General features: G+C 36.8%; 1 protein-coding gene across 3 annotated transcripts in view; it reads left to right on the top strand.

Moving 5' to 3' along the window:
* The first annotated feature begins 243 nt into the window (after positions 1-243).
* Positions 244-14,394, top strand: part of CREM (cAMP responsive element modulator) — a 62,173-nt gene continuing 48,022 nt past the window's right edge. For all 3 annotated transcript variants that reach the window (XM_008058237.1, XM_008058243.1, XM_008058223.1), the window contains exon 1: positions 244-363. In XM_008058237.1, coding sequence (XP_008056428.1) covers positions 244-363 — 120 coding nt within the window. The remainder of the gene's footprint in view (positions 364-14,394) is intronic.

The following is a 14,394-nucleotide window of genomic DNA, read 5'->3' on the forward strand; positions in this document are numbered from 1 at the left end:
TAATTTTATATAATATTTTTAGTAATTTTGCACAGGAAACAAAGTTTTATCTGCGTTTTGACTGTGACCCATCACATGAGGTCACATGTGAAATTCTCCACTTGTGGTGTCTTGGTGCTTAAAAGTTTCAGATTCAGGAGTATTTTGAATTTCAGATTTTTGGATTAGGGATGCTCAGCCTGAAGTTCCAGATACTCAGATAGGGCCTTAATACTTCTTCCTTTTTATTGTCTTTTCAGACAAATGACCATGGAAACAATTGAATCCCAGCAGGATGGAAGTGTAACAGATTCTGTGGCAAACAGCGAATCTGCTCACATGCAAACTCAGACTGGTCAAAATTCAATTCCTACTTTAGCTCAGGTAGGCAATAGGCAGGCGCTGATGAAAGTCAAATCGGTGGAAATGAAAATTATGTGTGGATTCTGTTTTCTTTCAGTTGGCTTAAATTTTCTGTGCTTCCTGGTTATCAACCATTCTTGCTGGTTTGATTTTGAAGACAAGATATGTATTCTAATTACTTATGCATGTAACAGATGTTTGGCAGTGCTCTGTCTCTGCTGCCACCAAGACTATTAGAAGGAAAAACAGAAAGCCCTCCATCATATGTAGTCCTTAAATTACTATTTGAGAGAGTTGCTAATTCCAAATTGATACAGTTCTAATATTCTTAGCTATTAAGAGTTTCTGCAGAATACTTGGAGAAATCCTCCAGGGAATGAGTGGGTGTAGCAGCCTGAAAGGGGAAGGAAGTGCTCTCACAGGCATCTGCCCAGCCTGATGTAACCCAAGAAGTGTCTGGTGTTTCCTCTGGGCCTTTCAGCCTTGGGATCCTTTTCTAGTAAATCTTACCACTTACCCAGTATACACTTGGTCTGCTCATTTCTTTTCAGTTAGATCTAAAACTTTGAATTGATTTTATCCAAAGAGCACTGGTATTAGTGCCTGTTTTTTAGATCCTAAAATTGATTTATGCGATTTCTATAAAAATATGCAGTAAAACCAAACACATTTATTCATTGGTTCATGAAATATTTATTGAATACCTACTGTGTTTAGGGCACTATTCTAGATTCTTATACAAAATGAATAAGGCTACAGAGAAGAGAGCAGCCAGTTGACCAGGTGTGCTTTCCAGATTTCCTGGGAGCTAGATATAAAGGGTGAGTAGGAGTTTGCTGGGCAGATAGCGTAGGGAAACATATTCTAGGCTGAGGGAAGAGTGTGTACAGAGGCACAAAGTCAGTATGGGATTTTCAGAGACTGCAGGTATTGGGTTTAGCTGAGCCTAGTGTCTGGGCTGGGAAATTGGGCTAGTAAAGGTGAGCAGAGGGATGTATACATTTGGGAGTTTAGGGTATCCTGTACTCTAAATATTCTTGAAATATTTTCAGATGCTCATCGTGTTTAGACACAAGTAGCCATATAGCAGTGGGGTTGGGAGTAAGTGAACCCAGAGTGGGGACATGACTAGGGTGCTTGGTTGAGTTGTGGTAGTGTGGAGTACAGAGCAGCAGTGAGATTGTAGCAGTACTTTGAAGGGAGAGTTGGAAGGACTTGCTGGCTGACTGGCAAGCCTGTGGGGAACACCAGACACTTCTTGGGTTATATCAGGTCAGGCGGATTCCTGTGAGAGAGCTTGTTTCCCCTTCCAGGCTGCCACACCCACTCATTCCCTGGAGGTTTTCTGCAAGTATCTGCAGGGCTGCATCTCCCTAGCAACATCCTTTTATGTTACACTGGAAGACAGACCTGCCCATCTTTTTCTTTAAAAAAATAAAAATGCAACCTTGTAAAAAAATATATATATTCACATTCATTGTAGATAATTAACAAAATACATACTATTAAAACATAGAAAACTATCCCTAATCTTAACATTCAGGGATCTAATTGTTGTTAGCATTGTAGATAATTAACAAAATAAATATTATTGAAAGAAAGAATATAAAAACTATCCCTAATCTTAGCATCCAGATATTTCATTGTCATTAGAATTGTGTTATATATCCTTAAGTATTTTTGTCTGTGTGAATAGAATAGAATAGAACAGAATAGAAAGCGTGTATATTTTTTTCATTAATATGGGATATTCCACAGTTGTTAGAGCTATGATTTCTGGGCGATAATTCTGCCTTTCTTTGCTGAAGTTGTAGTTGAAAGCACATCAGCTGGGCGCTGTGGCTCAAACCTGTAATCCCAGCACTTTGGGAGGCTGAGGCAAGAGGATTGTCTGAGCTCAGGGATTCGAGACCAGTCCAGGCAACTTTGTGAAATCTTGTCTCTACAATAAATCAAAATATTAACCCTGGTGTGATAGCTTGTGCCTGTAGTTCCAGCTACTTGGAAGGCTGAGACGGAAGGATCACTTGAGCCCAGCAGGTTGAAGTTGCGGTGGGCATGAGTGTGCCACTACACTCCTACCTGGGTGACAGGATGAGACTTCAACTCAAAAAAAAAAAAAGGAAAACATGTCGTCTTCCTTCTGCCTCTACGTGCCTCCACTTAGGTCCTGGCTTACTAACTTTTATACGTGTTTTTTGCCACAGAATTCTGGGCTGGACAGCCCAAACACTATTTCCTCATTATCTAAAGAAGGTAGTTTGTAATTCGAGGACCTTCTGACTGGGACAGCCAGCTCTGTGAGCCTCAGTCAGAGATGCCTCCAGATCAAGTATATGACATCTGAAAAGTAGCCATGGGTTTCTAAGGTTTTGGAATTGAATAAAAGTCCAGTGGACAGAATCTAGGTTTTAGTAGGTTAGAGAATAAATAACAAGAGAGGCTGTGGAAATTGGAAGTATAAATTCTTTAAAAGCCTGTCTGCAAAGTAATAGAGAAAGGCGATTTGTGAGGCAAAGGGGTGAGAACTGGGATGTGGGAAGTTGGGAATGTTTTGAATAAAATAGAAGGGGGAGTTCGAGATTTATGAGAAGGCTGAATCAAGGAACAAGAAAAATTGTATGTTTGCTTTTGTAATGTTGTATGCTAATAAATGTTGATATTAAGCCTGGATAGCAAATTCATGGATTTTTGCTATTTAAAAATTTCCTATATGCTTGAAGTATTTGATACAAAAATTAACTTTTTTATCTTTTACATACTAGAAATATAAAGAGATTAAGAAGTAACCTGTATGATGATGGATTATTTTAGTAAACTGATAATTGTCCTTTATGCCATGCATGGATCCTGATCTTTTAAAGAATTAGAACACAGTTCTTAGCAGTCGACATTTTCTGAACATAATTATTAATTTGGGTCTTTGTGATATCTGAAGCTGTTCATTTATGAGTATGTGTTATAATGGGAAGGTAGGAAATCAAACTTTTAAAAAAATTTTTTGAGTCTGGGTCTCACTGTGTTGCCCAGGCTGGAGCGCAGAGGCATGATCATAGCTACTGCAGTCTTGATCTGCTGGGTTCAGGCATTCCTTCTGCCTTCTCATCCTGAGTACTTGGGACTATAGGTGCATTCTACCATGCCCGGCTAATTTTTAAAAATTTATTGTAGAGATGAGTTCTCACCATGCTATCCAGGCTTGTCTTGAACTCGGTTCAGGCAATTCTTTCACCTTGACTTCTCAAAGTGCTGAGATTACAGGCATGAGCCACTGAGCTTGACCAAGCTGAACTCTTTAACCCTATGATGCATGCTAAAAATGTCTGACTCTTCTGAATAATTCTTGATGGCATCATATTACTTGCCACTTATCTCGTTTTCTTGAAACTTGAGGATTGTAAATTTCCAGATGTTTTAGATTTAAATGCAGTATGTATAAAGAGGAATGTATATCACTCACTTTCCTTGTTTATGTGGTCAGTTTATTACTAAACTGTGGAAACAAAGATGTTACCAAAAGACTCAGTGGGTTTGTGTCTTTGCTTCTGATGTCATTCGATACTGGTCATTGTGACTGCTCTGGCCTTTCCAGAGCTTCTGCTTATCAGGTATACCCTGAAAATCACCAGGGACTTGCAAACTTGCTCTTGGCTCTCAGGCTTCTGTTCTGCTGATGAACTGAGGGGAGGTAGAGGTGTACCAGGGGACCTGAAGTTTTAAGTGTTTCTATTTTATAACTTCCCAGTTATACATGGAGCCTTTCTCTTCTATCTGTGTTTGAAAATACAACTACAGTGGTGATAATGTCAAAAACTTGGAAGCAGGAGTTACCATTAACAAACTCTGGTATAGCAAATAATTGAGAGTTAAATATTGTGACTTGGCTTTCTTCTTGCCTGAATTACTACTATTATTTTGTGGAGATGAAGTCTTACTATATTGCCCAGGTTGGTCTCAAACTCAAGCAGTCCTTCTGCCTTGGCCTTCCAAAGTGCTGGGATTATAATCATGAGCAACTACATCCAGCCCTGAATTATTGTTATTATTATTACTACTGTTGTTATTATTATTTTGAGTTAGGATCTCACTCTGTTACCCAGGCTGGACCGCGGTAGCACACACAAAGCTCACTGCAGCCTTGACCTCCTGGGTTCAGGATATCCTTCTACCTCAGCCTCCCAAGTAGCTGGGACTCCATGAGCGTGCCACCACGCCTGGCTAATGTTCGGATATTTTTGTAGAGATGAGGTCACATTATGTTGTTAAAGCTTGTCTCAAACTTCCAGGCTCAAACAGTCCTCCCGCCATGGTCTCCCAAAGTACTGAGACTGTAAGCATGAGCCACCATACCCGGCCCCTGAATTATTTTTATGTTGATTTATTTTTAATTGACTGGTATCGTGTTTATTAAGTATATGCACTTATATGTAAGACTGGATTTCTCCCAGTCTCGGAAAAACTCTTGATAATAAATGGGAGCATCTATTTTAAATAAATGCTCCAGGAGGAAACCCTTCCTTTCCAGAAACTAAAATGGTGAATAGCAGACATACTGTATATACAAACAGTTTTAAAATAGTGACACATCCTCTGGAAATAAGATTATTTTTAGATGGGCAATGAGAAGGTAAAACTTAATTATGAAAGATTTTAAATGTATACAAGGATAGAATAATGATCTCATACACACTCTTAATAATTACCAAGATTTTGCCAGATGTGATGACATGCACCTGTAGTCCCAGCTACTTAGAAGACTGAGGCAGGAGAATTACTTGAGCCCAGGAGTACAAGACACCAGTGAGCTATGATTATGCCTGTGAATAACCTTTTCACTCTAGCCTGGACAACATAGTGAGACCCTGTCTCAATAAAAGCACTTGCCTCATCTATCTTCTTTTTTCCTTTTGCTGAAGTATTTTAAGCAGCTATGCACTTCTCAGACATCATGTCATTTTACTCCTACTTACTTCGGGTATGTAAGTCTTAAAAAATTATGGACATTTTCTTATATAACCAAATGTCATTATCATACCTAGTGAAAATCAAGTATAATTCCTTGGTATAATATGCAATCCATATTCATGTTTCCCCATTTATCTCATAAATGTGTGATCTACTCTGAAAGCAACAGAATATACAACTTGACTTTTCTTGTTCCAAGATTCTTGAGAATTGATGACACTGCCATGAAGGTCTAGGTGGGTGAGGTAATTCAGAAGGAGCCATCAGAAAGCATGTACTTTAAACCTGGCTTTTTGAAGCATTCCTCATAGCGCTGGTGAAACCTCTAGGCCTGAGCATGACACCTTAACTCTGAAAGCTAAATAAATCTGTAGATGACCAGTTCTCAAGGTTTCAGCAAAGACAGAAGGGGTGGATGAAGGGGCAAAATCACAGGAGTAATTGAGCTGGAAGGAATCTCTGGAGATCGTCAGGGTCAGCATTCTGCTCCAGAGAATTAGTTCTCATATAACATTTAACCTGTCCAAGGACCCGTGTGTTTTTGGAAACCAGGTGCTAGGGAGGCAGAAGCCACCAGGGAATTATACCCGTCTAATCTCCTTTTCTATCCTCTCTATTCTATGTGCACACAGTGTATAAGGAGCACCTCAGAACAAAGCCATGCAGTGAGGGTGTGATGTAGAAATGATTTAACAGGATACATTTGGAAATGTTGTAATATATGAGGTGTAAATTTTCTCTTTCAATCTGGTGGAAAATTGGAATGGCAATTCTCATTTTTTTGGTCCACTGTGCCAAAAATCCATCTTCTTGCTCCTAAATAGGGCCAGGAAGGATGCAGATGGCCACCAGGAAACAAAAAATGAACAAACAAACAAAAAACCTCAAGCTACATTTGTTAATAGGTCAGCAGCATATTTGTTTATTAAAGGTGGTCTGCATCATGTTAGGTTGATTTGATATATTTCAGCTAAGATCTAATTTAAACTCAGTGTTTAATTGACTCTAGTTTCTTAACTTCAGTATCATAATTCTCTTAGCTGAGGAACTCTTACCAAAGGAGAAAAATGTTTCTCTTAAGATTTTGAACTAAAAATTTCTATTTTACTATTTATTCTCCCTCTACTGCTCCTTATTTTTGTGTGTTCCCCTGGCTCTTTTTCATTGTCCTTATTTTATCTTTTGAACATAACCTTTGTATTCAATTAGGAATATCTACAAAAGTGAACAATTAGGAAGAAAAAGAGAATGGATTTTTTTTCAATAAATGCTAACTCTGCTTTATTTGCTGTTCCTTAGTCAGTCAACTCAAGAAAACCCACTGCTTTGAAATGTAACTCATTCTTAAAGGTAATTCATGACTCAAGGTCTATAAGGAAAAGTGACTTGTGAACTGTTAATATTAATGACTGTGTTTTTCAACTTGAACAAGAATTTATATACATCTGTACTCATGTTTTGACAATTTTGTATATAATAGCTAATGTATTTTTTTAAAGATTAGCTTTTTGGCTTTAGAATATGCTCTCATGTTTTCATCCCAATAAGTGTATTAAGGATGATAGTACTTTGCTTTAAATAAATGTTGATGTTTCAAAGGTAATTCAGGAGGTATAAAGCATTCAAAGTCAAATTTCAGAAAAATCCTTTGTTTTTATAATTATCAGAAAAAATGCATACAAATTTACTTTAGTGCTAGAGAGATTGTAAAGATCTTTTCTATCATTGTAATTATTTTCTATGAAGTTTTGATACTCTGTTTAATGTTCAAGTTCTCCTTTTTAGTTTTAATAATGAGTAGTTTGTTACTAGAAGTAAAGAAAAAATAACAGTTATTCTTTTTACCCTTTTCCCTTTTTTTTTTAATAAAAGAGTAGGCTGGGAGGAAGGGGAAAAGTAGAGTCATTGTTTAATGGGCATAGAGTTTCAGATAGTTCTGGAGATATCCAACAATTATGTGAATATGTTAGATTCACATAACATATGAATGTGCAGTAGCTAATGCTTATAATTCCAGCACTCTGGGAGGCTGGGCAACATGGCAAGACCTCACCTCTACAACAAAATTATAAAATGTGGTGGCGCGTGCCTATAGTCCCAACAACTTGGAAGGCTGAGGCAGAAGTATTGCCTGAGCCCAGCAGGTCAAGACTATGGTAGCTGTAATAGTGCCATGCACTTTACCCTGGACAACAGAGTGAGACTGTGACTTAATAATAATAATAATAATAATAAATAATGTGCATATGCTTAACACTACAAACTGTACACAGAATAGTAAATTTCAAGTTACTTTTTTTTTTTACCACAATAAAAGGATAAACAACAAAAATAAAAAGTATGGACTAGACATTAAAATTTGAAAAAGGAAACATTTACTGTAATTTCCTCTTTGAATAAGATTCAGAGATTGTTTGCCTTATTGTTTTCTTCGTTTTACACCATTGTAAATCTCAAACTGTTAAATGAATTACATTTGGAAAACAAAGAGGCTTTGGGAAATTTCAACTTCATTGAACACTTGTGACAACATCTTCATAGTACTCTTCAGAAATGTGAATTTGTGGAACCCTATCAGAGATAAAACTGTAGTGGTTTTCTAAAAAGCCATAGGAAAGAAAGCCCTAGTTATGGTATTGAGTGAATGACATAGAGACACCATCAGATGAAGAGGATGCAAACAGACATAGCTCGGGTAAAACATTTGCCTTTAAACAGGTAGGTTCTGTTCAGAAATAGAGCTCTATTTTGGCAGATAGTACTCTCCTTAAAAAAACAATGGGTATAAGGACATGACAAAAAGTGAAAACTGTAAGTCAGTATCCCCAGTGAACATAGAAGCAAAAATCCTCAACAAAATACTAGCAAACTGAATTCGACCACATATTAATATTAAAATGATCATTCACAATGATCAAGTGGGACTCATCTCAGGAATGGAAGGATGGTTCAACATATGCAAATCTATAAATGTGATACATCATGTTAACAGAATGAAGGACAAAGACTGTATGATCATCCAATAGATGCATTAAAAGTATTTGACAAAATTCAGCATCCCTTCATTACAAAAATCCCTACAAATTAGGTGTGGAAGGGACGTACCTCAATGCAATAAAGGCTATGTATGACAAACCCACAGCTAACATCATACCAAATGGGGAAAAGTTGAAAATTTTTTCTTTAAGATCTAGGATAAGACAAGGATGCCCACTGTTGTCACTTCTATTCAGCATACTAGTGGAAGTCCTAGCCAGAGCAATTAAGAAAGAGAAATAAGTAAAAGGCATCTAAATTGGAAAAGGAGAAGTTAAATTGTCATTGTCTACAGATGACATAATCTTTTTTTCTATTGAGTTGGAGTCACCCAGGCTGGAGTGCAGTGGCACACACTCAGCCACTGCAGCCTCGACCTGCTGGGCTTAGGTGATCCTTCCACTTCAACCTTCCAAGTAGCTGGAACTACAGACACATGCCACCATGCCTGGCTAGTTTTTGTAATTTATTGTAGAAATGAGGTCTCACCAAGTTACCCAGGGTGGTTTTGAACCCCCAGTCTCAGGCAGTCCTCTCACCTTGGCCTCCCAAAGTGCTGGTTTGCAAGGCTGAGCCACCGTGCCTGGCCAACATAATCTTATATAGAAAACCTTATGTATAGAAAATACTTCTATCAAAAAACAGATCTAGTAAATGAACTCAGTAAAGTTGCAGGGTATGAAATCAACAAACAAAAATCCCAGTAGCATTTTTATATGCTAAGAGCTATCTGAAAAAAAAAATCAAAATATCCCATTTATAAAAGTTACAAAAAAAATACTTAGAAGTAAATTTAATCAAGGAGGTGAAATATCTCAATATCGAAAACTATTGATGAAAGAAATTGAAGAAGATACAAACATATGGAAAGATATTTCATGTTCATGGATTGGAAGGATTAATATGTCAAAATGTCCTTATGACCCGAAACAATCTAAAGATTCAGTTGCAATCCCTATCAAAATACCAGTGATATCTTCACAAAATTTTTTTTTTAAAACCTAAAATTTATATAGAACCACTAAAGAGTGGTTATTCAAAGCAATCTCCAGCAAAAAGAACAAAGCTTGAGACATCACACTACCTGACTTCAAAATATACTACAAAACTATTGTAACCAAAAACAGCATAGTACTAGCATAAAAACAGACACAAAAACTACACACAAAGAAAACAAGAAAAAAGTTCCATGACATTGGTCTGGGCAGTTATTTTTTGGATATGACTTCAAAAGCACAGTCAACAAAAGCAAAAATAGACAAATGGGATTATGTCAAACTAAACTTTTTCACAGCAAAGGAAACAATAAGCAGTATGAAGAGGCAGCCTGCATGATGGGAGAAAATATTTGCAAACTATACATTTGATAAGGGGTTGATAGTCAAAACACGCAAGAAACTCAATAGCAAGAAAACAACCTTATATTAAAAAATGGACAAAAGATCTGAATAGATATTTCTCAAATAGCCAACAAATGGCCAACAGGTTCAGTCATGCATCGCTTCACAACAAGGATACATTTTGAGAAATGCATTGCTAAGTGATTTCATCACTGTGTGAACATCATAGAAGTGTGCTTACATAAACCTAGATGTTGTAGCCTACTACATACTTGGCTGTATGGTATAGCCCATTATTCCTAGGCTACAAAGCTGTACAGCAGGTTACTGTACTGAATACTGTAGGCAATTGGAACACAATGGTATTTGTGTAACTAAACACAGAAAGTACAGTAAAAATACATTATAAAAGATAAATGGTCCACCTGTGTAGGACATTTACTATGAACTGGAAGTTGCTGTGGGTTAGTCAGGGTGAGTGATAAGGGAGTGTAAAGGCCTGGCCCATTACTTTACACTGCTGTTTACTGTAAACACTGTATATATAGGCTATGCTAAACTGGTTTTTAAAATTTCCTTTAATGACAAATTAACTGAAGCTTATCGTAACTTTTTAAGTTTCTAAACTTTTTACTCTTTTACAATAACACTTAGCTTAAAACACAAACATTGTACAGCTGTACAAAAATGTTTTCTTTATATCCTATAAACTTTATTTTTAAATTTTTGATTTTTTAAACTATTTTGTTAAAAATGAAGACATGAGCACACACAGCCTAGGTCTGCACAGGGTCTGGATCACCAATATCACCCATCACATCTTGTCCCACTGGAAGGTCTTCAGGAGCAGGAACATGTGTGGAGTTGTCATCTCCCATGATGACAATGCCTTCTTCTGGAACACCTTCTGAAGGACCTGCCTGAGGCTGTTTTACAGTTAACTTTTTTTTTAGTAAGTGGCAGTACGCTCTCAAATAACAACAACAAAAAAACACATCGTAGATATATAAACCTGTGACATGGTTGGTTGTTATTGCCAAGCATGTGTAATGTACATAATTGTATGTGCTGTGTTTTTACATGACTGGCAGCGCAACAGGTTTGTTTATACCAGCATTACCACAAATGTCAGTAATATGTGGCATGATGACATTACATTGGCTACAGAGACTAGGCAATAAGAATTTTTCTGCTCCATTATAATTTTAAGGTACTATGGACACGTGTGTGGTCCATCATTGACAAATGTCATCATATGGTATGTGACTGTATATGAAAAAACACTCAACATCACTAATCAGGGAAATGCAGATCGAAACCACAGTGATGTATCACCTCACTCATATTAGAATGGCTGTTATCAAAAAGACAAAAGATAACAGGTGTTGGCAAAGATGTGAAGAAAAGGAAGCATCCACACGCTATTGGTGGGAATGTTAATTGATACAGCCATTATGGAAAACTATGAAGTTTCCTCTAAATCAAATAGGACTACTAGATGATCCAGCAATTTCACCCCTGGGTATATAGCCAAAGAAAATGAAATAAGTGTGTTAAGATAACTGCAGTCTCACATTTATTGCAGCATTATTCACAATAGCCAAGATATGAAATCAACCTAAACCTCCAACAGATGAATGGATAAAGAAAATGCATATATGCACAACAGAATACTATTTAGCCATAAAAAAAAGAACAAAATCCTGTCATTTGCAACAACACAGATGAATCTGGGTGACATTAGGTTAAGTGAAACCAGCACAGCAAGGCAATACCGCATGGTCTCACTCATACGTGGAATCTAAAAAAGTTGTCATAGAAATAGAGTAAAATGGTGGTAACTAGTGGGGAGGAGAGGATGGAGAGATGTTGGTTAAAGGTTATATAATTAGAGTTAGCTAGAAGGAATAGGTTCAAAAGATATATTGTACAGCATGGTAACTATAGTTAACGATAATGTATTGTTGAAAATTGCAAAGATAATTGGGTGTTAAGTGTTCTCACCACAAAAATAACTTTGTGAGGTAATATCTTTGTTAATTAACTGGATTTAACTATTACACAACGCATACATACTTCAAAACATCATGTTGTACATGATAAATACAATTTTATTTGTCAGTTTTAAAAAAAATGCATCTCCAGCTTCTATATGTTTTCCCAGACTGTTTTTTTTTTTCTGCTAGTCTATCAATATGAGACACGCTCTCTAGGAAGCAGCTCCTATCCTTTATAAAGGAATCCATCTAAAATCTTAAACAGACTGCTAAATGTACTACTGGGGAACCCAGGCTCACAAGAGAGGCCAGTTGTAGCAAATTTGATGGAAAAATCAGGAATTATTTTTTCTTGATTTTGCAACCTCCTGTGTGATACCCAGTTGGCATACTGAACATTTGTTTAGGGCACCAGCAAACCATGGTCACTAGAAAGTAAAGTCAAATAGGAAATAACAATAAAAATGTGTGTATATTTGCTATCGGATATGCTAATATATCATGGGAGGTACTGCCTAGGCTGGTCTTCTAGGTCTTTTGTCCTTAGAGTTTCTTGTTTTATCTTCTCTAAGGTCTTGTTTGCTGCTTCTCACTTGAAATAAGGAAAAAGAGCCCTAATATATATATCTGTGTTCAGTCTGAATTAAATTTATTTACTTAAAAACCGTGGTGTGAGGAATTTTTAATACTAGATTAAAAAATAACATTCTTAGCTGGGCTCGGCAGCTCAGCCTGTAATCCCATGACTTTGGAAGGCTGAGATGAGTGGATTGCCTGAGCCCGCGGGTTCGAGACCCGCCTGGGCAACTTGGTGAGACCTTATCTCTACAATAAAATAAAAAAATCAGCCGGGCATGGTAGCTCATGCCTGTAATTCCGACCACTTGGAAGGCTGAGGCGGAAGGATTGCCGGAGCCCAGCAGGTCGAGGCTGCGGTGACTGGGAGCGGCCACTGCACTCCAGTCTGGGCGACAGAGTGAGACTCCAACTCAAAAAAAAATAAAATAAAATAACATTCTTACACATAGGTTTAAGCATTAAGACTAATTATTTGATCTTTCTTTACCTTAAAACAATAGCAAATACTAATTTCATAGTTTCAATTAAATGAGATGATTTATGTGAAGCACAAACACAGAGTTTGGCACATGGTCAATGTGCAGTAAGTGTTTGCTTTTATTATAGTAAACTGCATCAATCTTTAAATGGTAGTAATTCAGCTTTAAGATGAAGTAGCTTATGGTGGTTTAAAAATATATTGTATTAGGTGGGAATCCATTTTAAAGTAACATAAATCTACTTACTAGACTTAATAGGTCTCCAGAGGTTATAGAAAAGAAAAGCGAATTTATTGTTGTTTTAATAAGAAAAGTTCTCCTGATATGTCATGAGCTTATTTAAAAGTGAATGTTTTATACTTCTTAATTTAGGTGCTCTAGATTTCTTCTAGATACTTTAAAACATTACAAAATTTCCGTCAGATCACTTTGGTCCTGAAAATCTAAAATATTTTTTATATTTACTCCTGTATATTGGATTTCATGATAAGACTGAATTTCATAAAATTCATTAAAGGAGCTGAACTCAGACTTTACCATTTATGAACTTTGACCATTGGACTGGACTTGCACATGTAGTTTGGTCTGGCCATGTTTTGTAAAAATGATTCTGATTTTGACTTCTACTTTTATGTAATTCCTTGGTTCTTTATTTTTTCTGTGCCTTCATTTTGAGGACTTTTTTTTTTTTTTTTTGAGTCAGGGTCTCACTCTGTCACCCAGGCTGGAGTGCCATGACAATGGCCACCACAGCCAACCTGCTAGGCTCAGGTGATCCTTCTGCCTCAGCCTTCCAAATAGCTGGAACTACAGGCATGTGCCACCACGCCTGGCTAATTTTTTTATTTATTGTAGAAACAGGGTCTCATCATGTTGCCCAGGCTGGTCTCAAGCCTCTGGGCTTAGGCAGTCCTTTTGCCTCTGCCTCCTAAAGTTCTGGGATTATAGATGTGAGACACCATGCCTGACCTTGAGGACATTTTAAAAACTTTTTTTAATCCTTCCATATTAAAGTGTTTAATATACATATGTACTATTTAAGCTCTACTTTGGCGACCAAATTATTTGAATGGAATGTAGCAGTAATAAAAGTAATAGATGTGAACATTTATCAAATACTCTGTATGTACCAGGCACTGTTCTAAATGCTGTCCACACATTGACTCAGTCTTCACAACAACCCTCTACAAACTTACTGTTTTCATCTTCATTTGCAGTTGAGGCATAGAGAATCTGAGTAACTTGTTTCAGATCACATAGCTGGAGAAAGACAGACCAAGAGTTGAACCCAGACAATCTGGCTTTAGATTTCATTAACCACTCCGTCACTTAGCACCTGTAATATACAGGTACTCAGTGCTGAACAAGACAATTTCGGAGAGTACTACATAGGAAAAATCCATAGTTAGCAGATAGTAATAATAAGCTATACTCTCTGTATGTATTTTATAGTACTTTATATATGTATATATACATAGTGCAGAGTAACTACTATACTTATACATATATAATGTATACTGTTATTCCATTGTTCCATGACAGAGAAGATAGTTTCATATTTAGACTCCAGTTCAACTTCTGTGTGAAGACATAGAAAATTTAAATTTTATCCAGTTGAACTGTAAATCTGGGGCCAGGAATATGAATGTTCCGAGC

This window comes from Carlito syrichta, unplaced genomic scaffold, assembly GCF_000164805.1.
Source record: "Carlito syrichta isolate Samal-C Ts95f unplaced genomic scaffold, Tarsius_syrichta-2.0.1 Scaffold89697, whole genome shotgun sequence".
Classification (NCBI taxonomy): domain Eukaryota; kingdom Metazoa; phylum Chordata; class Mammalia; order Primates; family Tarsiidae; genus Carlito; species Carlito syrichta.